Source organism: Meles meles, chromosome 8 (genome assembly GCF_922984935.1).
Source record: "Meles meles chromosome 8, mMelMel3.1 paternal haplotype, whole genome shotgun sequence".
NCBI classification, from domain to species: Eukaryota; Metazoa; Chordata; class Mammalia; order Carnivora; family Mustelidae; genus Meles; species Meles meles.
Window position 1 is genome coordinate 995,104 of NC_060073.1, and position 23,442 is coordinate 1,018,545.

The following is a 23,442-nucleotide window of genomic DNA, read 5'->3' on the forward strand; positions in this document are numbered from 1 at the left end:
CAGGCCACCAGTCGCTCCCCAGTGCAAGACGGGCCCTGCGGGGGGGCAGGCTGTTCGGGGCGTGGGCTGGGGGGCCAGAGTGGGTGCTGGAGCGGGTGTACGCGGGCTGAGGCCAGGCCCGCTTGCTGGGGGCGGGGAGGCCGGGTGTCCGCTGGGTGCTGCCCAGCCGGAGGAGCCCAGAGAGCAGGGGGCGGGGCGGGGGGAGCGCTTAGTGCTGCCTGCCTCTTCTGCTCTCGTTGCCGTGGCAACAGATGGCGGTTTGGCAGGAGAGAGGAGGGGGAGGGCTTTGTACGAGGCCGGGTTCGGAGACCAGCGGGGGTCCTTCAGGGCTGCGGTGGGAGCCAGGCTGAGCAGGCGCCCCAACCTGGTCTCCAGAGTGGCCCGAGTGCCGCGGGGGCGAAGGTCACCCCACTGGAGCTCCAGCCTCACCCCTGCTCACCGTGGGGTCCTCTTGCCTGCCTCTCCCGCTTTCGTCCTTGCTCCTGGGTCGGGGCCCCCACCTGGACATCCCAGAGCCTGAGTCAGTGGCCAGAGTCGAGGCGGGGAAGGAGGCCTGCAGCTGCCCCGTGGGCTCTGCCCCCGGCCCTGGACTGGCTTCTGACCCCAGGACCCCAGCCAGCGCCGGGGACGCACCCCTTCCCCTGCCTGTGTCCTCTGCTGCTGAGAGGCGGGGCCCGGGCCCCCCGGGGAGACACCTGGGCACCCTGGAGCCCGCACCCCCAGCTCCTCTAAGCCAGGCTGACCCTGACCCCAGAGGCAACTTCCACCCGTGGGCTCAGCCCAGACACGAGGGTGAGTCCGTGCGCGCGCTTGCGTCTGAGTGGGACAGAACGGCCCACGGGAAGGGGCTCCACGTGGGGCCCAGCTGTCAGGCTCCCAGGTGGGAACGCGCGCACCTGCGCCCAGTCCTTGGCCCGGCCACCGCCCACCCCGCGGCTGAGGAGGCCGCCGGCCGCCCGCCGAGGCTGGGGTCCCCTGGCCGGGCCACTTCAGGGGCGGCTCCCCTGCCCGGTTTGGTGTCTGAGGCCCTGTCCTGCGCCCCCCACCCCACTAGCTCCTCCCCGAAACAAGCTGGGGGTGGGGCCTGCGGGCAGGAGCTGCCTCTTCCCTGGGGTTGCCCCTTGGCCCCTCCCTTGCCCCCACCCAGGGGTCCCCCCCCCGCCCCCTGCGGCTCTTGGGCTGATGGGAGGAGCTTCTGTGCCTTTTGCCCTGTGGGCCTTGTTGGGAAGGACGTGGGGGGGGCACGTTGCAGACCTCAGGGCTGGGAGAGAAGCCAGGGTCAGTGGGCGCCGGGGACACCCAGGACCTGTCCTGGAGCTGCTGTGCGGAGCGCGGCACCCCAGGAGCCCCCCAGGGGCATCGGGCCCATCAGTGGCGCCCGGCAAGGCCCTCCCACCCCCACCACAGCCTCCAGCCTGACGCCTCCGCAGGCTCCCTCGGGACCTCCACGGACGGACCCTTGCCCCTGGGTCTGTGCCGCAGCCAGACCGCCCTCTCGCCAGCCCAGGGGACCCCGCCTCTGCCCCACCTTCCGTTACCTCCCCCGCAGGCCCTGCCCCCAGGGCCCACTGCAGACCCTTGGGGGTGCTCCAGGGATGCTTTCCCAGGACTGGATTTCTCCATCAGGGGCCCTGAGCAGGGGCTGTGGGAGGCCTGGGGCCCGGGGAGTCCCTTGGTGGCAGAGGGTCCAGAGGGCCCAGGCTGCGGGCTGGCTTCTCGATCCTTCCTTAGGAAGGAGGCGTGTGGTGATGGGAAGCACGTCACACGTGGGCCGCTGAGTGCGTGCGTGTGCGTGTGGGTGCGAGCATGCTTCTCCGGCCCCTCCCGCGCTCCCTGCCCAGCACTAACCAGAGGGAGGGCAGTGGGCGGTGGGCTTGCCCCCCCCCCCCCGCCCAGCCCCTGCAGCTGCCCTCCCCTTTGGGGTGATGAGGGTCCCTCTGGGGACATGGCCTCAGAGCAGACAAGCTGACCTATTCCCTGGGGCTGGGAGGGTCCCCGGAAAGCCGCTGGTGGGGGCCTTCCGGCTGCTGGCTCTGGGGGAGCTCCCCTGTTCCCCTGCCCCATGACCCCGTGGGGTGTCCGTCTGCCCCCAAGGCTGAGGTCCTGGCCCCGGGCGGCTGTAGCCTCCATCCCCTCCAGCGGAGGGCCTGGGGTGGGAGCTCACAGGCCTCTGAGAGCAGGTGGGAAGCAGGAAGAAGGCCTCGGGTCATCGCTGGGAGCAGCTTCCTGTACCTTTTCTGAGGGGTCCTTGTCAGAGCTGGGGTCAGACCTGCCGTGCTCGCTCCCCTGGAGAAGCGTTTGGCAGCAAAGGGGTGTCCGCTGCTCCTGGCGCTGGACAAGCAGACAGATTTCAGAGCCGGTTTGGTAAAATGCTCGCTTTTTTTGGTTGGACTTAATTTGACTGTTTCCAGTCCAAGAAAAGTATTCCTGGGAGGTGGGGGAGGGGCAGCCCCATCAGCCAAAGCTGGGAGGAGCCCACTGAGGGAGGAGACGTGGGCGCCGGCCAGGCTGGGCTGGGGCCCAGGGGCCCTTGCGGGGCTGTGGGTTCGGCCGCACCCTGCACTCGGGGTCCCCGAATCCCCCCCGGGGCAGGAGGGGAGTGGACCTGCAGCGCCTGGGCTCGTGGAGCTGAGGCTGAGCCCTGACCTGGGGACTTCGGACGTGGTTGCATCGGTGCTGTCCCCTGACCCCATGTATCCCAGAGCTTATGGGAGCCTGGAGAAGGGGTCCTGAGCTCAGCCCCACAGTTGGAGGGACGAGCGGCCACCCACCCTCACTGTACCAGCGACGCGCGCCGTCCTTAGTGACAGTGGTGGTCAGGGCCAGTGGACTCGGCGGTGGCTTTGACCCTCCTGGGAAAGGGCAGGGATGCTCTGCCGGGCATGCTGGCTGCCGGCGCCGGCTGGGCTGCCCGCGGTGCGAAGGATGTGGCCCTTGGAGTGGCAAGGACCAAGGCCAACGGCAGCCCCAGTCAGCGGTGCAGGGCATGGGACTGGGGCCACCCCTGGGGTCTAGGCTCATCCGCAAAGCCTGGCACAGGAGTGGGGTTGCCCACCACGGCTGTGTCTGGATGCCTGTGGGGACGCGCGGGGAGCCGGCCCCAACCCCGCTGCACCCCCTTGGAGAACGGGCCCCTCCCCAGGACCGGCACCTTTATCAAACCCTGATGCCCAGAGTGGGCCGCCTGGGCGGTCCTTTACACAGCAGATTGGTGACTACCGAGCGCTAATCAGTGACGACTGCTTTCTCTTGATCTGGGCTTTAGTTCTTTTTTTTTTTTTTTAAACAATTTTTTTTTTAAAGATTTTATTTGACAGAGGGAGAGAGATCACAAGTAGGCAGAGAGGCAGGCAGAGGGGAAGGGGGAAGCAGGCTCCCCACTGAGCAGAGAGCTGGTTGCCGGGCTCCATCCCAGGACCCTGAGATCATGACCTGAGCCGAAGGCAGAGGCTCAACCCACTGAGCCCCCCAGGTGCCCCCTGGGCTTTAGTTTTAAAACAACTAACGATCATCAATTTAAAAAGAATTTACTTCCATTTTCACACAGTAAAATACATCACGTAGGAACTAAGATTCGTACTTACCGAGAAAGTCATGCCCGCAGTTCACCGGGTGTCATTGGTTCAAGTTTCAAAGGGGAGCACAGCTCCGGGGCTGGGGGGCCACGTGGGTAACCTGCTCACCCGCCCTGCCGCCCCTCCCTGTTGCACCGGAATCCTGGCCCGGGGGCCGCCGCTGCTCTCAGGACTTCTGTGACTTCCCTTTGACAGACCTGTGCAAGTCAGGAGTTCTGAAGTCCGCGGCCGGCCGGCATCAGAACAAGACGGACAGAGTTCATTACCGGCCCCTGTGGCAACCCCGGGGCCCTGTCTAGCACATGGGGTCCCTCCACACGGCAGGGGGGGCAGGGTGCAGGGGGCTGGGGAGAGGGAGCCGCTGGGAGGCCGGACGACAGGTGCGGGGAGTCCTCCTGGGAGGACCACTTCCTGCCTGGGGTGGCCCAGAACTGTGTCCCGCACAGTGTGGGACCATCCCCTGTGTCTGCCGGGCTTTCTGCGGGGGCCTGAGAGCTCGCCGCTGGTCTCGCCAGCCCCATGCACCCTGAGCGCTGGCTCGTCTTTACTTTGCACCAAGGTGCTGCCTGAGTGGCCGGTCACACGAGGTCCGCTCGGCCTCTGCGGCCTCTCCGCGGAGCGCCGACTTGGTGTGATTCTCAGCCCCGGTGGGAGTGTGATGCGCCGGAGGGAAGTGGGCGTGGTGGGGGGAGGATCTCCGAAGTCTGCGCACACGCTGCACACCTTACCGGCTCCTCCCGACCCTTGTCCTCTCCTGGGGGTCACGAGCACGTGCCGGGGCCAGTCGCGGGCTGCGGGCTCCGCTCTGAGTGGTCCAGCTGTGCGACACCCCAAGTTCAGCCCCCACGGCCACTTCCCTGAGCCGTTCCCAGTCTTGGCGCTCCCGGAGGGGGGCTCACCCTGCATCCTGACTGGCACTCGAGGCCAAGCCCAGCAGTCCCCGCACCCCCGTGTGGCCCATGCTCCGCAGTGGGGCTCGTCCCCGGCGCCCCGGCTGGGTTTGGGTTTGTGACCGACATGTCCGCCCGGTTCCGTGCGGCAGCGGCATCTCTCCCCTCCCGTCCCCTGCGCCCCGGATGACAGTCCTGCTGTGCTTTAGCCCCTCCGTGCTGTCTGGGGGCCGTAGCTTGACTCTCAGAACTGACGTCGCAAGGAGGGTCCGTAATTGTCAACGTGGGAATGTCATTCAGTACTGGGCTGGGTCGCGGGCCGGGTTATCTCCCTCGTCGGGCTGGAGTGGGGGGAGCCCCTAGAAGGAGGCCGCGTCCGTGCGCCGGCCTGACGGGTCCGCTGGGAGACCCGGCTGCTACGGATTTGGGAAAACCAGAGTTTCCCAAGTCCTTTGAGTGGATTCTCTTCTCTGATGTCCCACGAATGTTTACATTTGTGACGCATTCCTTGTGCGTCACAACTTTCTTGGAGTCCTTTGATTTTTCTGCAGTTCCCAGTTGCCTTTTTTTTAAAAATTGCACTATTTACCATAAGCTCATTTAAGCATGTGTGTGTGTGTGTGTGTGTGTGTAGAAGGAGAGCGAAAGAAAACAGGAGGATGGGGGATGGGGCAGGGAAGGACTCACAGACCATTCATTTTATCCAGTTCTCTGTCTGCCTGGTGGCCTCCTGCGAGTCCCCTGACCTCCTTCAAACCACCCCGTGTGTCTCTGAAACAGCCGCCTTCAGGGCCGCGTGGGCGGCTCAGTTAGTTCTGTCCAACTCTCGGTTCCGGCTCAGGTCGTGAGCTCAGCCTTGTGAGACTGGGCCTGCGTCAGGCTTGGCTCTGGGTGTGGAGTCTGCTTAGGGTTCTCTCTCTCTCTCTCTCTCTCTCAAAAATCCACCTTCGGGGACTTTCCCAGGAACCCCTCTGGGTGGGATCCATCACTTCCCCGTAATCTGCCACCTCACTTTGTAAGGTGACTTCCTAGGAGGAGGTACGTGGGAGAGCAGGGTTCTGTCGCCAGCTGAGAGGACCCCCTCCGTGCGCTCGGGCCCCCATGGGCAGTCCTTTGCCCCTAGCGCTTTGAGCGACGTTGGCTCCATGAACTCCTGACCTCAGGAGGACGGAGGAAAGAAGCCCGTCTGGCTCACCTGCCTTCTTCATCGCCCCCATTTACACTAAAGCTCCTGAAAAGTGTTATCCTTATTGAACCCACATCTTTGTATCTCTTGACCCTGCACCCTCCTGAAGTGACCTGCCCAGTACCAGACCAGTGGTCCCTTCTCAGCCCTTACTCAACGAGCACGTGGTGCAGTCGAACGTTCTGTGCTCCTCTCTCCGCCTCACTGGTGACGTTCCACACTTTTCCTCTCCCCACCCCACGTGCCCCCAGTCTGCCTGGCGGCTCCTCCTCATCCAGGAGCACCCGCAGTCCGCTCGGCCGTTCTCCGTCCACAGTCGTCCTGGGCGATCCCATCCTTTCCCATGTGCTGAGGGTTGGCAAGGCCCAACTTCATCACCCTTTTGCTTACAACCTATGTGTGTCCTTTGATTTAAAGTGTGTGTCTTGTAAACAACATGGGGTCAGCTCTCCGGCTTCCTCCCCCACCCCCCGCAACAGTCTGTTATTACTGTAGTGTTGGATCATTTACATTTTGTGTAGATGTTTTATGTACCTACGGATATGGTTTGATTTGAGTCTGCCCTCTTTCTGTTTGTCCCATCTTGGTACACGTGTTTCTCTTTCCCTGTCTTATTTTATGTCAAACGTGTATCTTTTAAAGTTACTTTACTCTCTTTTTTTCATTAATATTTTTGCTATACGTCTTTCTGCTTAGAATCTCATGAGGGGTTACTGTAGGGATGTGGTTCTCAGAATCTCGGGCCAGAGACCCCATGGGGAGATCCTTACAAATGTCTTTATATCACCTTATTTTTGAGGCTATTTTTGCTGGATCTGGACTTCGGGCTTTCCTTTCAGCACTGAGGTAGTGACCAAGCCACTGCCTCTTGGCCGTGAGAAGACCAGATGGCTGGCACTCCCCGGGTGTGCTGTGCATCCTTTTCTCTGGCCAGTTTTCAGATTTTTCTCTCTCTCTTTCCATTGTATCGCGGTAGCAGGGGTGCGCCTTGGCGTGGCTCTCCATGTTTCTGTTCCTCTTGCACTTTGGTGAGCCTCCTGGATCTGTGGGCTGACCTATGTAATACACTTAGGGGAAAATCATGGCTGTTCTCTCTTAAAATATGTCTTCTGCTCTGCTTTCTTTCTCTCCTCTTTCCCTGGGACTCCTGTTACAATGAGACTTTTTGGAGTTGTCCCACAGGCTCTGGTGTGCTGCTATGCTTGGTTTTTCCTTCTTTGGCTTTCTGTGTTTCAGTCTGGGCACTTTCTGTTGCCTTGTCTTAGAGTTCATGAATCCTTTCTTTTGTGTCTGGTCTGCTTACAAGCCCATCTGGTGAATTCTTTTTGTCTGTCCTTTACTGTGATTAAAAAATACATTTATGGGGGAAGAGGAGGGAGAGAGAGGAGAAAAAAAAATATGTGTATGTATAATATTTTCTTAAAATCCTTTTCTGAAAACTCTAATATTTGGGTTAGCTGTAGCCTGCTTCTAATGGCTGTTTTTTCTCTTGAGAATAGGTCACACTTTTCTGCTTCTTTATGGGTGGCATCCTTTTTATTGTATGCTGGACACTGTCTATTTAAGAAGACAGTTCAACTGCAGTAGGGAGGGTTTTGGGCTTTTCCAGAATGGGCTCAACTTTCCCTCTCAGGCATTTAGGGCAGGGCTGGTCAGTGATCTGGGCAGGACTCTGGCTGGGTTAGGACTGAGTGGTCACTTCAGGGAGTTTCTGGTCAGCTCTAGCTAAGTATCCGGAGGGTGTGAACCCCACAGTGTGGACGTTGCTCCCTCTTATTCCCTGCTGTTTTGAATGCCTGTCACTCGTAGAAGCCTGTGAATCCTCGCCGAGTCAGTGCGGGACTGAGGCAGCGCAACAAGCTCCTGCGGTCTCACTCTCAAGGCTGGGCCCACATACGGCTCTGCTTGCGCTCCGTGGCCGGGCAGGACAGTGCGGCCTTTCCCTGGGACGGTCTGTGCCCACTGGGCTGGGGTCTTGGGGACACTTGCTGTCCACTCTCAGCTTCTTCCTTTGACCAGCTGCCAACGTCCTGGGTTATCAGCCCCTCCTGGTCCACCGTTCCTTCTCGTCTCTGTGCTCAGACTCGTTGGCATTTTTCCACGGCGTGGTCCTTCTTTCAGCTGCTGCTTTTCCCAGCAATTACTGTCATTGCTTTCCTAGAGCTCCTTCTTGTTTTCTAATCCTTCTTGTAGATTTCTCGTTTTACAGGTGTAGCAACTTATTAAATCTGAGTCAACGCAGTAATCCGTAAAAGCCTTTCTAACTGCCGCTTTCTCCCAGGTCAGTTCTGTTTCTCCATCTTGGACTCCCTCTGGTAACATCTAGTTGGCTGTTCACCTACGTGAGGGGGCCTGGGTGGGCGGGGAGGCTCCTTGCGCGAGGAGTACGGATGTTTTCTCGCCCGGCTCTGTCTGGGAGGGGACTCCTGCTCACCGAGTGTGGTCAGGCTGCTGGGGGTGCGCCCGCGGGGCGAGGACTGGGCAGTGAGACTGCCGGGAGAAGGAGGACTTGCTCAGGGCAGCCTCGTGGCCCCTACAGTACAGGATTTTGTCCCAGTTTGTCCCAGTCTGTGTCCCGTTCTGGGCATGGAGAAGGGGGTGCCAACCTGGGTTGTCCCCACAGCTGCACCCTCAGTTAGTGGCGCATCTGTCTCCGCAGCCCTGCCCTGCGGTCCCTGGCTAACCCTGACACCTGGCACTTCTCTTGGGTCCCCTGGCGACCGGCAGGCCCCATCCTTGTCCTGTCCCGCGTCGCCTGCCCCCGCCTTCTGTTTTTGGAGTGTTTTGAGATCTCCTTTCCACCACCATTTCTTAACCCAGAAAGGGGCGCGCCAGCAGACAAACACAACGGACGTAGGTTTCTCGCACCGCAGGGCTCTGGCAGCCCGGACCTCTTCCCAAGGCGCCCCCCGCCCCGGCGGCTGCGCTGCTCCCTCCTTCCCCCAGAACTGCACGAGCTCCTCCTCCTCCTCCAGCACCTGGGCCAGCAAAGCCCTCGGGGCCCATCCTCCTCCCTCCAGTTTCCTTCTCTCATTTGTCACCTGTCCCCAGTGGAAGCACCTTCTGAATGGCACCTTGTTGTGGCTTGCTGAGGAAGTGCCTCTGGTGCTTCCTGAACACACGTCTGCCTCTGGGCGGCGTGGGGACTGCCTTTGTCACTGAGCCCGGGTCTGGGGGCTTGACGTGTCTGTGCTGTCCGGCAGCAGCCCAGCGTCTCCGCCCTTCTCGGCTCTGAACTTGGGAGGTCATAGGGGGCCAGAGGGTCTCTGGTCCCAGGAGGGCGGTGATCCCACCTCAACCCTCCAGCTGGGTCCTGGCAAACAAGGTCTTAACCCTGGGGTCCCAGTGGGGGGTCCCTGGCCACACCCTCCAGGTGGCCGAAGAACCAAGGCGGAGCTTTTCTGGAGGAGGGGCACGTGCAGTTGTCTTCGGATCTTCAGCTGGCTCCTGCCCGAAACGTGCCGAGCCTCTGAAGGCCGACTTTGGGTTTTGGCGAGAGCGTGCCTGGCTCCACAGACTGGTCTCCCGCACAGAGAACCCCTGGCTGCTGGCATAACTGGGCCGTCCCCGGGGCCAGGCCCAGGCCGCCTCTGGGAGGGGCAGGGATCACGGACAGGACGCTTAGGGCCGCAGCCACCTGGGGGTTCTCATGCCATCTTTAGCACAGGCGGGAGAGGGTGTTAAGACACCCTCAAGGCTGAAGGGGCCACGGAAGCACCCACCCCGCGAGGGGCGCCAGACCCGGTTTCAAGCCCGTGCCCTGGCTCTGCGGCCCTTGCCCGCGGCCCGGCCCCTCCCTCCTGCTCCACCTGCCAGGGCTTTTGGGCAGAAGAGCCCCGCTGTCGGGAAGGGACTGGAAGTGGGGAGGCGGGAAGGCGGAGAGCCGTGGGCGGAGGGCTGGCCTCTGGGCGCGGCCTCTCGCCCCTGGGTCAAGGGCAGCAGGGGGAGGGGCTCCGGTCCACGGAGCCGAGGGGTGGCAGGCCCCCGCGTCGTGTTTGGGTGCTGTGGGTGGGAGGGCGGGGAGCTCGGCGGAGGCAGCCCAGCGGCTTCGGCGGGTGTGAAGTATTCCAGGCCCTAATTAATTTAATTTGAGAGGTTCCTTTTCAGAGCGCGAACAGTTGTCTCCCGAGAGACGCGCGCCGCCCCCCGCGCCTGTGGGCGAAGGACACGGCGGAGTCTATATTGAGAGGAGCCGGCTGGGGCCCGCGCTCCCTCCCCGCCCCCTCCGGGTGCCCCATCCAGGCCTCCTTTCCAACCTGGGAGAGCGTGCGTGGTGCGGCCCGGGACCGGCCGCGTGGTGGCGGGGTGCGGGGTGCGGGGTGTCGCGGGGAGCCGCGGCCGGCCCAGAAGCGGGGCGCGGACGGATGCGGGCGGATGCGGGCGGACGCATGCGGGCGGGCGGACGCATTGGGGCGGAAGGACGGATGCGGGCGGACGGGCGGACGGGCGGATGGATGCGGGCGGACGGATGCGGGCGGACGGATGGATGCGGGTGGACGGATGCGGGCGGATGGATGGATGCGGGTGGACGGATGAATGCGGGTGGACGGATGCGGGCGGACGGATGCGGGCGGATGGATGGATGCGGGCGGACGGATGGATGCGGGCGGACGGATGGATGCGGGTGGACGGACGCGGGCGGACGGATGCGGGCGGATGGATACGGGCGGATGGATGGATGAGGGCGGACGGATGGATGCGGGCGGACGGATGGATGCGGGCGGACGGATGGATGCGGGCGGACGGACGCGGGCGGACGGACGTGGGCGGACAGACGGATGGATGGATGCGGGCGGACGGACGTGGGCGGACAGACGGATGGATGGATGCGGGCGGACGGACGTGGGCGGACAGACGGATGGATGGATGCGGGCGGACGGATGCGACCGGCCGGGCGCCGCGCAGGTTGGGGGCGGGACATGCGATCCGGGCCTCCCCGCCGCCCCAAACAGAGGAGGGGGTTTGGGGAGCTCTGAGCCCCCGGAGGAGGCTGAGAGAGCCAAGACCAGCCCCACACCCCCCACTCCCTAGAGCTGGGGCGGGGAGCCCGCAGGCGGGAGAAGAGGTCGGGTGGGCGCCCGGGAAGAACGCACGCCCCGACGACGCTGCTGCGGGGCGGCGGGCGACGAGAGCGCTCTGATGTCTGGACAGCTTCAAAGGGGCCGCTGTCCCGGTCTGCGAGTCCGTGGAGCCCCTGGCGGTGCAGGGCTGGGGAGGGCGGGCTCGCGGCCCAACGTCTGGCAAGGAGGTGCGTTTGAAGCGAGACCCCTGGGTCCAGGCGCCCCGGGCTGGGGACCTGAGGCAACTGGGCGGGCAGAGGGTCTCCTGGAACCTGGGAACCAAACCGGCCCCGCAGGCGCCGCTTCCGCCCTCTGCCTGCCGGGAGCGGCCCTCGAAGCCAGACGTGAGCGTGGGCGGCCCTGGACCAGCCCCTGGAGAGCAGACAGGGGGGTGCTGAGGGCTTGGGGGGGGTGGCCCCCAACCCTCTTCCTGGGCTCAGTCTGGCGTCTGGATGTCCTTTCAGGGTGCGGGGGCGGGGGGTGCTGCCAGCAGGAGGGTGGGGGTGTGGCCCTTTATCTGAGGGAGTAAACACAGGGGGAGGGATCAAGACTGGATCTTCTGTCCCTGACCTTCCCCAACCTGACCACAAGCCCCTCACTCAGGGAGGAGGGGGAGGCGCGTGGGAATGGCGGTCAAGCAGCAGGTGAGGGCGGGTCCCCTGTCCTGTGGCGGGAGGCAGCTGGGGCGGAGGGGCTCAGCGCCCGCCCGCCGGCATCTTTCACACGCGCCCGTGTGAACTCTCTCCCAGCAGCTTCTCTGGGAGCACGAGTAACCCCTCCCCCTGCCTGCTAGGAAGAGGGGTCAGCCCAGACCTGGTGGGGCTTCCAGGCCGGGGCACTAATCGTGGGGCCTGCGCAGGGATGTCATCCCGCTGGGGGCCGAGGGACCTTGCGTTCTCCCCGAGCGTGGGGCTCGGAGCCTCTGGAGACTGGAGAGCAGGCAGCCGCCACGCCCCAGGCTCCATCCCCATCCCACCCCACTCCTGGGGGATTTCGTGAGCCTACGTGTGCCCACGCCGGGTCCTGGCCTCCTCAACTCTCCCCAGCTGCGGGTTGCCACAAGCCGGGTGCTCTTCCCAGAGGCACGGGAGCTTGCCCCTCCCCACCCTTTGGAAGGAGGCGGTGTCGCTGCCGAGGCCTTACCCGCACCCTGCGCCCGGTGCCCGAGCCCTGCGGCGGGAGCTCCTGAGATCGCTGCTGGCGTTCCGAGAGCTGTGTGTTCCCTGGTATCCTGGGTTTAGAGGTGACCACAGGGCTGCGACCCCCGGCATGCGGTGCAGGCCTCGGTTCCAGGCTCAGAAAAGAGCAGGGCTGTGGCTGGACGAGCTGCCCAGGGAGTGCAGACACCCCAGGGCACCCTGGCTCTGTGTTGCGTGTCCCTCACCCCCTCTGCCACGGAGCCCAGAGCAGTCCGCTTCTTGGATCCCGCGCCGGAGGCTTGCTCCGACCCCCGTCCATGGTGCTGAAAGGACGGGGCGGCGGCAGGGGGAGGGACCCTGGGAACCTGGGCTCATTCCCATTAGGTTCATGCCACGTCTTCGCCCAGCACCGCCCACTAACTAAGCCTGTTGGGAGGCGACGCCGGGGGTGGGGCTTGTGGCTGCACCAGCTGGGGAGGCGCTGTCCCCAGTCCTCGGTGTGGGTAGGCTTCACCCAGACCCCTTGGGCAGTGGCAGGAGATGGGCCCTGGGGTCAGGCAGGCCCAGCCTGTTTCCTCCTCTGAGAACGGAAGTGGACCATTGTAAGGATCAAGGCTCAAGAGGAGGATCCTTGGAAGTCTCCTTTCTGGGCGGTGGTCTGGCTGGAGCCAGCGGCCACATCCAGGCCTGACCATCCCCCAGAGCACACCTTACCCCAGGGCCTTAGCACGGCCCTAGGCGACTGAGTGCAGCTCATAGGGTGCCTCCCTGCAGGGCTGTGCCTAGTGCAGGCAGGGCAGTGGCGAGAGCCGCTTATGGAGGAAGCAGAATCCGACCGGCAAATCCTGTCCTTAAATCCCCGGAGTCCTGCTGGGTTGAGAGGCTTGAGGGGGGCATGCAGCAGGGCAGTTTGCCGAGTGTGTGTGCGCGGGGGGAGGAGCTCCCGTCACCGTGAGGATCTGGAGACTGTGCTGAGCTGGGGTTGTGCAGCAGGTGCAGAAAGCCCTTCCGAGGTGCATCGCGTTTGAGAGGAAAGAAAACCCAAGGTAAACAGTGCCGTGCGTGCCGCAGGCCCGTGCCGGGCTCCTGGGGCCACTGTGAAGAGCAGCCCCATACCTTGTCCCCAGAACGACGATGTCTCTTTCTCTTGGTCGTAGGGGCCACGTTCCAGGCTCCCGGGTGTTCTGGCCACCCTGGAGAGCCCCGTCCCACGTTTGCCTTCGTGTCCACGCGGCACTGCTCTGTGCCTCTCGTAAGAGCCCTGTCACTGGATTTAGGGGCTGCCCGAAAGCCTGAGAATTCTCGCATTGAGATCTACAAATTTACTTCTGCAAAGGCTTCCCCCCCAAAATAAGGTCACATTCATGGGGTCCAGGCATGAGGATATGGATGTGTCTCCTTGAGGCCACCATCCATCCCTACACAATCCATGTGTGGTTAGGACCCCAGGGGTTCCCCACGTTGTCCCCGTTTGCACCGCAGCTTCCTGCCCTCAGGCTCAGGAGTGGTTCAGCTGGTGCCTGGAGCCCTCGGTGGTCACCTGGAACGTCCCCTGTGATGTTCTTCTTGAAAGTCTCACTGTGGCATCCCCAGGCGCCCCCCATAGCCTCCGCGGGTGCCCTCAGCCCTGAATGAGGCTGACTGTGGGGGTGAAGAGGGCAGTCAGGAGGGCGTGAGGGGCACCCGCACCTTGCCCCTGTCGGCGGCCTTCTGCCCAGCCTCGGGACTCCCTGCCTGCCCAGGCACACCGTGGAGGGGCTCTGGGTCGGGGTAAGAGATAGGGAAATGGGACAGGGTGTGAGGAGTTCCCTTTCCTCGGTGGCCGCCCAGTGGCAGGAACTTCCCCAGCGCTGAAGGGAGAGGGGACAGACACCCCCAGGGACCAGGCGGCACTGTGTCCCAGCAGGAGCAGGATGGCCAGGTACCACCTGCTTCTCCCCACCAGCATCCATGCACCTGGTTGCCCCCACCCACCTGCGCACCACTTCCTGCCCGGGGCCCGGGGGCATTTGTTCTCAGACCCAGGGTGGGGAGCTGCCCAGCAGGCTGGGGGTTGAGACAGGCTAGCAGGGGGCCTCTCGCCCTGGGAGGCCACCAGCAGGTCTCTGGGGCTGCCCACAGCAGACAGGGATGCGGAGAAAGAGAACAGACCTGCCCCCCTGTGCCCCCTCACCCTCCCCAGTCCCAGAGTCCGAGGGAGAGCTCCAGCGTGTCCAGAAGGGCCTGGGGGGACAGGCTGTTTCCCCACTTGCACAGGCGAGGTGAGGACACTGAGCCCGAGGTGCACCGGACTGCCCGGCCGTCCCTGCCTCCGGGAGGCCGCCCCCGAGTTTGTTCAGCTCCTAGCAAGTGCCGGGCCCGGGCATCCACCTGGATCCAGGGGGTGGGAGGGCAGCGTCTTCATCACCTACGACCTAACAACGTCTCCCCAGAACCTGGTGGCCCGAGGCCGCGGACATTGTCTCCTGGCTCCCGAGGGTGAGGATCCATGGGCGGCCGAGCTGGGCGGCCATGCCTGGGCTCCTCCCAGGCTCCCAGGGCAGGTCAGGCTGCACTGGCTGCAGGCCCTGGTTCTTGGCCACAGGACGAGGCCGCTGGCTCCTCAGAGCAGGGATCTCAGGGAACGGACCCCAAAAGCAAGCTGTGGCTACCACCCAGCCTGAAGGATGGTTGGTTTTTCCGCCGCATTTCATGGGCCACACAGGCCAGCGTGGTGCCGTGTGGGAGGGGCCCCGTGGCTGGGAGGCTTCCAGGAAGTGGGTCCCTAGGGGTCCCCTGGGAGGCTGTTGCAGTCCGGAAAAGCCGGGTGACAGTGTGGCTGGAAGAGGCCGCAGGGAGCCCTGCAGACGGTCACCGTCCTGCACGTGCGCCTGTGCTCACCGCCTCTGCTCGCGGGCTGCTCCCCGGAGCTGGGGGCGGGGCCTCTGCAGCCCCCCCCCCCCCCCGCCCTCCGCTGAGTCTCTCCTCTGGGCTCAGCTCGACGTTCCGTTTCTCTGGGAAGTCCCCTGGGCCCGCTGGCCCACGGTCTCTGGCTGCCCACGCCAGGCTTGTCCGGCAGACAAGGCCTTCAGCCTGTGGGGAACGCTGTGCCCGGGCCTTGCCGTTCCGGTTCCGCCTCCAGACCCGAGCATGTGGGTCCTGGCCTTGGCGTGGGGCGCTGGTCCATGTGGGGCCAGTGGCCAGGGCAGGACCACCCGCGATGTCTGGGGCGTACCCCAGTGCGGCTGCCGGGCTGGCCCTTGGGAGCAGAGCCTGGGAAGCTCAGATCCCAGAGCTGGTCCAGGGCAGAGGCGGGGTGGGGGGTGCACGGAGCACGGGTCCAGGCGGCTCCCGGGAGGAGTCTGTGTGCTAGTGTGGGGAGGGTGTTCCGGGTCCCTTTCCCACCTGCAGTCCCATGTCCCTCCCCTGCCTGCTCTCTCCGCCCTCTCCCGCTGCCCTGCTGTGGGCAGCCCAGCCCTGGGGAGGTGGTGTGGGCCCTGTGGGTCACCAGACCTGCTGACTCATTTTCCCAACAACCGGTGTGGTGCACCTCCCTCCCTCCTAACGGGAGCGCCCAGACAGGAGGGGTGACAGGCCCGTCCCCCCCCCAGCTAGACCGGCATGCCGGGCCCTGGAGCCGGCCCCCTTATGTGCCCACAAGTGGGCTCCACAGTGAGGCTGGCCATGGAGGCAGAAAATGGGTCCCCTTTGGCTATGCTTGTGGTCTTGGGAGCCGGCCGCAGGGTGCCAGAGGTGCGGCAGCTCGTGACGGAGGAGGGACGATCTCCCAGCCCGGGTGTTAGTGACTCTCGGCATGGCCCTGTGAGGACCAGCGGCTGGACACGGTTTTCTCCCGAGATGTGGACGGAGCCTCGCACTGCCCTGCCCCTCCGTCCTGGCTCAGCAGAAGCGTCTCCCTCCCCAGAACCTGCAGTGGGAGCTCTCCCCAGTCCCCTAAGTCCAAGGACCCGCTGACACAGCGTGGGGGCGGCCATGTGAGCACACAGGCGGGGCCCTGCGAGGGCGCCCAGGCTCGGTCAGCACCGCGGACAGTGGCCGTCCTTTTCCTGACCAGGCTCCTCCCCCGGGGACTCTGCTGCGGGAAGCACAGCTCAACACCCGCCGGCCTGCTGTGTCCCCATCCGCTCCCCTCGCGGGCCCTGCGGGGGACACCGACTCCCACCCCCTCCCTGAACTCCCACCCTCTTCTGGGCGGGGGCGGGAGGGACTGCGGCCGCTGGGGGTGCGGGGAGCAGCAGGTGGGCCTGCTGGCAGAAACTCCGCCTCCCCGGGGGCGGGACCGTGCCGGGCCCGAGGGGGCAGGGGCGCGTCTGGAGAGTAACCGAGTCCGAGGGCAGCGGCCTTCCCAGGTCTCCACCTATGCAGGCGTTCGGTGATTTGGGTGAGAAACGGCAAAAACAGTCACTTCTTCCCTTGCTCCCCCTCCCCCTGCCCCGGGCAGGAGCTGCAGGTGCCCTGATGCGTCCCTTCGCAGGACTCTCGGGCGGGGGGGTTCCCAGGTGCCTGCAGAGGCCGTGGCATTCGTGTGGCCCCAGTGCACGGCCCGCTGGAGTGCGGTGGGGCCAGGCGCGGTGGGCCTTGCACCCCGCAGGCTTCGGGCTCCTCTCTGCGGAGGGCCATTGACACCCGGCATGCGGTGGACACTCAGACCGGGGCTCTCCCTGATGCGACACCATCCCCTGCGCCCAGACCCCTGCCCAGACCAAAGGGCTCCCAGGACGCAGGGCGCTCCAGCAGGGTTTTTTTCTGAAGGGCCACGGCCAAGGAGAGGGGGGCAGGTCAAGGACGAACCCCAGGAGGCCTCCACTCAGGACTGGCCCCGCACCTCTCAGAGCCACGCGGGGCTCCGCAGAGCCGGGCCTCCTCCCGGCTTCCAGGCCATGCGGCGGGTATGAGGGCTGGTCGGAGCCGCAGGGCAGGTAGGGTGGGGACTGCCTGCAGGGAGCTCCCAAGCCCTCCCTGGAGAGCAGCGGCCCGCAGCACCCTGCCCACCGGCTCTGGCCCCCGGGCCCCGTGGGCAGTAATATCTGAGTGCGGGGGCCCCGTGGGGTGGCCGCTTTGGCTGCTTGTCTCCCTGGCACCCCCTGTCCCGTCAGCCTTGTCCCGGGGACCTTTCAGGCACGAGTTTTGCTTCTAACTCTGGCTGGTGCCTGTGGTCTGGGGGGCCGGGCTGGGGGCAGGGAGTCCTGGGCCTCCAGCCCTGAATTACAGACAGATGCCAACAGCGCCCTCCTGCTGGGCGCTCTGTGCTCTTCCCGCTGCCCTGGAATCACAGGGCTCGGGGCCAGATCAAAGACAGCTGGCACGAGGCCCTGCGGTCTGCAGGCCTCCCTGGAGTGGGACCCGGGGGTGGGGGGCTCAGTGGGCACACCCTGCCGGAGCCCAGGAGCCCGTCTGTCCTTCCTGAGTGTGCACACGACCCCTGGGCATCGCCCATGAGGGCCCACGTGCCCCGCCTGCCCTCTGGGCGAGCCCTGCGTCCTCTCTCGGCCAAGCTCCCCATGCACGCGGAGAGGCTGGCCTGCAGCCCCCCCCCACCCCAACACGGGGCAGGGGCAAGAAGCCACGCTGGGAAGGACAGCTGTGCCCATGCTCCATGGAAGGACACAGAGGCCACGTAAAATTACGGACGTGTGGTCTGTTAAAGGAAGGTGTTTTCTGCACACGTGACGAGGAATTCGTTTCCCATAAAAATCGAGGGGCTCTTGCAGATGGGTAAGAACCCCCCGACCCCGGAGAAACCCAGCAGCTGGTGAGCAGGACAAGGAGGTCAAGGCCACGGTTAAAGCAGCAACAGCTGGGGGCCGGGTCACCCCAGAACCAGGGGGCGGGCGTGCGGGCAGGGTTCTGACTTCGATGGAGCCTGGCTGACACAGCGCGGTGCCCCTCAGTGTCCACAGGGAGGGCGTCCCAGGGTTGGGGTGCCATGCCAAGGGGAGTGGGGTCCCCTGGCTCCCCTTGGGCCCCCAGGTGCTGGAGGTGGTCCAGCCATCCTGAGAGCCTTCACGTGCCTGCCTAGGAATGAGAGTCACCGTGGGGGATGTCGGGGTTGGGGCCCCAGGCTCAGGGATGGAGACGTGGCGGGTTCCTAGGCCCCAGGCCACAGAGCAGTGCACCCCGAGGTCTGGAGGGTGCTGGGCTGCAGTGGGGGTGGGGCTGCTGGTGGCCCCAGAGGCCTTTCCTGGCCGGCGAGGGGAGGCTTGGGACTGGGTCGGAACCGCAACAGGTGTTGGGCTCAGGCCCTGGAAGTGGGGCCACGAGAAAGAGTGAATTTGTGTTCTGCCCCACGGGGGGCGGCCAGGGGTGGGGGCCGTGGGCGTGGAAGGCTGGGGTGCTGCTGTCTGGGGAGCAGCCTTGGGCCCTTCCTGCTGTCCTGGAGACGGCAGCGAGCCAGACACGGGGAGCCTCTGTCCAGAGACGTGCAGGCTGAAAGGAGGTTGGGGGCTCGGGCGGCCGAGGCCGAGCATCCTGGGGGGACGGGGCCCTAAGGGGGCCGGGGGTGCCCTGAGCCCGAAGACGCCCTGCCTCCCCCACTGGGACAGCTGGGCAGTGCCTGAAGGCCTGGAGTGGGGCGACTCTGGGTGTCATGACCTCCAGAGCAAGGGGGACTCAAGGAGGTCAGAGGGCTGGTCCCAGAGGTGGGGGCTGTGCTGTGGGGCAGGGACACTGCAGGACGGCGTTGTCCTGGGCAGGGATCAAGGAGCGTGAGCCGGGGACGGGGCTGGGGGAGTCCAGCAGGAGGCGCTCTGGGCGGATGGGGGTCGGGGCAGGGCTCAGAGCCCAAGTGAGAGGCCGGGTGGGGGGTGTGGGGGGGCGGAGAGCAGCGAGGGCGCTGCTGCTTGGGGCCCTGGCTGGCGTCTCAGGGGCTTCTCTACCCCGCAGGCCTGGTGAAGCTGGGGATTCACTGTGTCACGTGCCAGAAGGTGGCTATTAAAATCGTCAACCGGGAGAAGCTCAGCGAGTCTGTGCTGATGAAGGTGAGAAGCCGGGCCAGGCGGGTGCCGCCCGCTGGGTGCTGCGGGGCGCGATCGGGCGCTGTGCCCACCCGCTGGGACAGCCTCCGGGGCCTCGGTTTCCACAGCTTGACTCAGGAAGGGGCCCCTGCCTCTGGGCAGGGGGAGAGAACGGGAGTTCCGGGACGGTGCAGCCGGTCCCGCTTCCCATCCTCCTCCCTCCCCGGTCCCGGGAGCCCCTCACGTGGTGGAGTCTGGGCCCCTTTGGCTCTGGATGCTCAGCGGGAAGGGCCTGGGGCTCCCCCAGCTGCCTGCTTGCCTGCGGGAGGAGCCGTCAGACCTGGCCGGCAGGGGGCGTGCTGGGGGGTTTCCCTGTGTCCACTCCTGCCCCTGCCTTGTGGACTGTGCCTCATGCGCTCCCCCAGACATCTCCCAAGGGGACGGGTGGGGCCGGTGTGCCAGGAGGGCAGTGATGGGCTGCCTGGGGGGTGGAGGCTGACCTCGTCGGAGGGCAGGGAGGGGCTCGTGTGGGCCCCACTGGGGAACCCTGGCAGCCACGCGTGGGGCAGTTTCAAGGGGAGGTGATGCTTGCTTGGATGGGAGCAGGTCGACCCTGACCTTGCCTTGGACAGCACTGGGGCCTCACGTGTTCAGCTGGGGACAGTGTTCTAGATGCCCGTAAGCACTCCAAGCCAGAGAGATGAGAGCTCGATGGCCAGGGCCTGGGGATCTAACTGGGTCCCACTCTGCTGGAGGCCTGGCGGGGCCTGGGTGGAGGGCCTGGGAGGCAGCCCCCTCGTGGGATGCCCTGGGTTGGGATGGTCCAGTCCACAGGGGTGCGGACCCTGTCGCTAGGCCGGCCCTCCTCCAAGCCTCCTGCTGCTCCCATGACCCCGTCAAGGCATCCAGGGGGCGTGGTCCGCTCGAGCCCTCTGTCTCCCCACCAGCCAGAGACCGTGGAGGGCAGGGCAGCGTGGTGCTGGTGTCCCCCACAGCCTGGCCCCGGGGCCGTGGGTAGGAGGGGATGTGGTGGTGGGTGCGGGGAGCTGGGCACCGAGCCTGCCCCCAGCTGACCTCTTCCCCTGCAGGTGGAGCGGGAGATCGCCATCCTGAAGCTCATCGAACACCCCCACGTCCTAAAGCTACACGACGTTTATGAAAACAAAAAATATTTGTAGGTATTGCCGGGTCTGGAGAGCCGGGGTGGGGCCTCGGGGAGGGCACAGGCAGCGCCCTGGGGAGGGGCCCCGGTGAGCAGGGAGTTCTCGGGAGGCTTCCACGCTCGGTGCTCCTGGCCCAGACCGCGGCAGCGCCATCAACGTGAACCACCCAGGGGGTAGGGCTTCTTGGAGGCGGAGGCTGGCAGCCAGGGTCAAGTAGCAGGAGGCCCTTGACCCCAGTGAGCTAACCCCGCAAGCCCCGAGACTCTGCCAGGGCTCCTGGGGACTCTCCCCATTCCCACTGAGCTCCCCGTCTGCTCCTTCACGGGCCTGAGACCCCAGGCCGGCCGATGGCCCACCAGGCCCCTCGCCTGACCCGCTGCCCCACGCTCTCCGGGCTGTCCGGCTCCCATGCTGCTGAGAGCGGCTGACCTCAGAGGCCAGCAGAAATCTCACGTCCCAGGCACGCCTGGTGGGAAAGGGGAGCCCCCCGCCCCAGATCACCAGCTGTGTGGCCTCCCTGAGCTCGCCTGGGCGTGGGTGGCGGGTCAGAACCCAGGGTCACAAGGGGGCACGCAGCCCCGTCCATGCGGCTCGTGTGACTGCGGGAGGACCAGCCTGTGATGGCCAGGCCCTAGGGCGCTGGGTGAGGAAACTCGAGCGGGGAGGGGACCCTTGAGGGCTCAGCTCCAAGCCCCAGCCCTGGGGAGGCCTGGGAGCCCGCCGTCCCAGGTGGCCGTCCGCAGCCCGCCTGTGCCGTCCTGGGCAGGGGGGTTGGGGCACAAAACTGGCCACAGAGGGCAGCCCCGGGGCAGCAGGGAGGCTCGGGCACACGGATCAAGGACGGGCCCTCGGTCCAAACCGCGGGCGCTCCGACAAGTGACTCTCTCTCTGGTCCCCACCGTGCCAGCTGGGACCCCAGTGTCTGAGGGTAGGGTGACAAGAGCCGGCCGGTCAGTACAATTGTGAGGTGCTGGGTGGCAGGTCCCAGTCCTGGGGTCCCTGATGCTTGGGCAGGAGGAACCCTGTCCCCTGAGACACTCTCCTGCGTGACCCCCCCACCGTGGACCTGACGGGTCCACCTTGCAGTGTCCAGTGGGTCCATGAATTTGGGGGCAGGCGTTGTTGGCCAGCTCCACACACGACACGCACGTCTCATTACTGTGGAGATCCTCGCGAGGGCTGACCTGGGGCGGGGGGAAGACAGGCAGAGTCTTTGGCCCCAAGGAGGCCACCTTGGCGGGGGGGGGGGCGGTCAGGAAGCGAGGGAGGGTACAGCAGCCCGTGGGGGGAGGGGAGGCGCAGCCCAGGCAAAGGCCTGGTGACAGGGACACCACGCCCAGCACGAGGGGATCGGGTGGCCCGGCTGGGTGCCGGGGGGCCCTGCATGCTCCCTAGGACCCCCCAGGCCCAAGGCCACCTGGGGAGCCTGCAGCTGGAGGGCAGTCGGGGCCCCCACGATGGCCCCTTCTGCCTGAATCCTACCTGGTGCCCCCCCGGCCTTCCCAGCCCCCGGCACTCAGGCCCCCTGACTCCCACCCCCACCGACCCGTCCCTTCCTGCAAGACCCGCTCTGGAGACGCCCCCTTCCCAGCGCCTCCTCGGGGTCCTGCAGGTGTCCGCATCCACACGTCTCGGGGCCGTGCTGTGCCCCCTGCCTCGGCGTCCCTCCCTCCCTGTAGCCGCCGTCACCCTGCAGCTCCCGTCAGCGGGCCGGACACGGAATGCCCTGTCCCCTCCCCTGCCAGTGACACGATGCAGCAGAGGGGACGGCACAAAGGGGTGGCAGAGGGGAGTGCCGGGCCTCAAGGCCACTGGCCCACCGTACCCCTGTCACAGCCCTTCCGGTGGCCCAGCCCCCAGCTCCCGCACCAGTCCAGGCCACTAGGCTCTCGGGAGCCCAGATGGGGGTAGTCCCCCCCACCCCCCGCCAGCTGGGCCACGCCCACCTTTCCCGTCTGTTTTCCGAGGCCCGAGGCCCAGTGTGAGGGCCACCCCTGGGGACCCCCGGCCCTGGCCTGTTCCAGCCCCTTGCTCACCCCATTTAGAGGTCCGGACTACCGGCCAGGCCTCCCTGAGGGCCCGAGTGTCTGAATCAGGCCCCCACTCTGGGAGCCCAAGCTGGGTCAGCCTGGGAGGGCCTGGGACGGTCACGGCCAGGGGTCAGCCGCCGCAGGGCCCCTCAGCCAGGGGGCCGGGCGTGGCCCTGAGCCTGGGTTTCCCCACAGCAGAGGGCTCCCCCCACGGCTTGGCCCGAAGCAGGCCTGCCAGGAGGTGGGGGGCGGCGCTGGGGCGGGGCCTGCGGCCTCTGGCCGGTGCCGCCGTGGCTGGGCGGCCCAGGGCGGGCGGGTCGGACCGTGTGCAGCACCCGACGGCCGCCTGTGCCCCGCAGGTACCTGGTGCTAGAACACGTGTCTGGTGGGGAGCTATTCGACTACCTTGTCAGGAAGGGGAGGCTGACCCCCAAAGAGGCGCGCAAGTTCTTCCGGCAGATCATCTCCGCGCTGGACTTCTGCCACAGCCACTCCATATGGTGCGCGCCCGGCCCCGCCCGGCGTCCCAGCCCCGGCTAGGTCACCTCCGCTCCCTGCGAGGGACACCCTCGTCCCCCACCAGGTCCCTCCACCCCCAGCCCCCCCCATCAGACAACCCCCCACCAGGTACCTCTGCCCCACCCCGCGCTCCTCCTCTGCCCCTGGAGCAGACGGCACGCGTTCTGTTGACCGTCCCCTCCAGGAGCGCCTGGAAGCTTCTGCTAGGTGTCTGCCCCAGGCTCCAGGAGCCCCTCCTCAGGTTTCTTGGGGGTCTTGGGGCCAGGTCACTCTGGATTGGGGGTCCCGGGTTGGCCTTGGCGCAGAGCACTTATGGTGGGGAGGCCCCAGGGAGTAAAGCAAAGCCTGCCCTGGGGCGGGAGCATGTGCTGTGACCCCAGAGGGTCCCTGTTCCTCTGTTCCCGAGACCACAGCCGCCAGGAGGGCGACTTCCCATTGGCTGCCTGTGACATCACCAGGCTGGGCTGCCATTGGCCCCACGCTGTGCAGATGGGCTTCTGGGGAGGGGCTGCCGCGAGGGGACTGCTGGGCTCAACCCGGCCGCCTTCCAGCCACAGGGATCTGAAGCCGGAAAACCTCCTGCTGGACGAGAAGAACAACATCCGGATCGCCGACTTCGGCATGGCGTCGCTGCAGGTTGGCGACAGTCTGCTGGAGACCAGCTGCGGGTGAGCGTCCCATGCGAGGCCCCGCCCGCCCTGTCCACGCTGCCCGCGCTCGCGGCTGCCCGGCCGGGACGGCCTGGAGCTCCAGGGCCTCTGGCTCTACTCCCAGATTTCGCTGCCAAGTGCGATGCCGTGGAGGGACCCCACCTGGTGACCCTTCGGGCCGGCACCCGTCTGCTCTCCAGCCCTGGGAGGCGGGTCCCATCCCAGCGGCTGCCCGTGTGCTCCGTGTGCGCTCAGCCGGGCGGTGCTTCCCGGGGGG

At 65.8% G+C, this 23,442-nt stretch overlaps 1 protein-coding gene across 14 annotated transcripts in view; it reads left to right on the forward strand.

Annotated features, from left to right (window-relative positions):
• BRSK2 (BR serine/threonine kinase 2) overlaps positions 1-23,442 on the forward strand; it is a 57,565-nt gene that overhangs the window by 17,258 nt on the left and 16,865 nt on the right. For 13 of the 14 annotated variants that reach the window (XR_006820095.1, XR_006820092.1, XR_006820094.1 and 10 more), the window contains exons 2-5: positions 18,733-18,827; positions 19,892-19,977; positions 22,356-22,496; positions 23,067-23,183. Coding sequence is in view for 10 of the 14 variants with exons in the window: in XM_046017584.1 (XP_045873540.1) it covers positions 18,733-18,827; positions 19,892-19,977; positions 22,356-22,496; positions 23,067-23,183 (439 nt within the window). In the remaining 4 variants the exon portion in view is untranslated. Of the gene's footprint in view, positions 1-18,732; positions 18,828-19,891; positions 19,982-22,355; positions 22,497-23,066; positions 23,184-23,442 lie in introns of those variants that run through there. The other variant, XM_046017591.1, reaches the window with a different exon arrangement.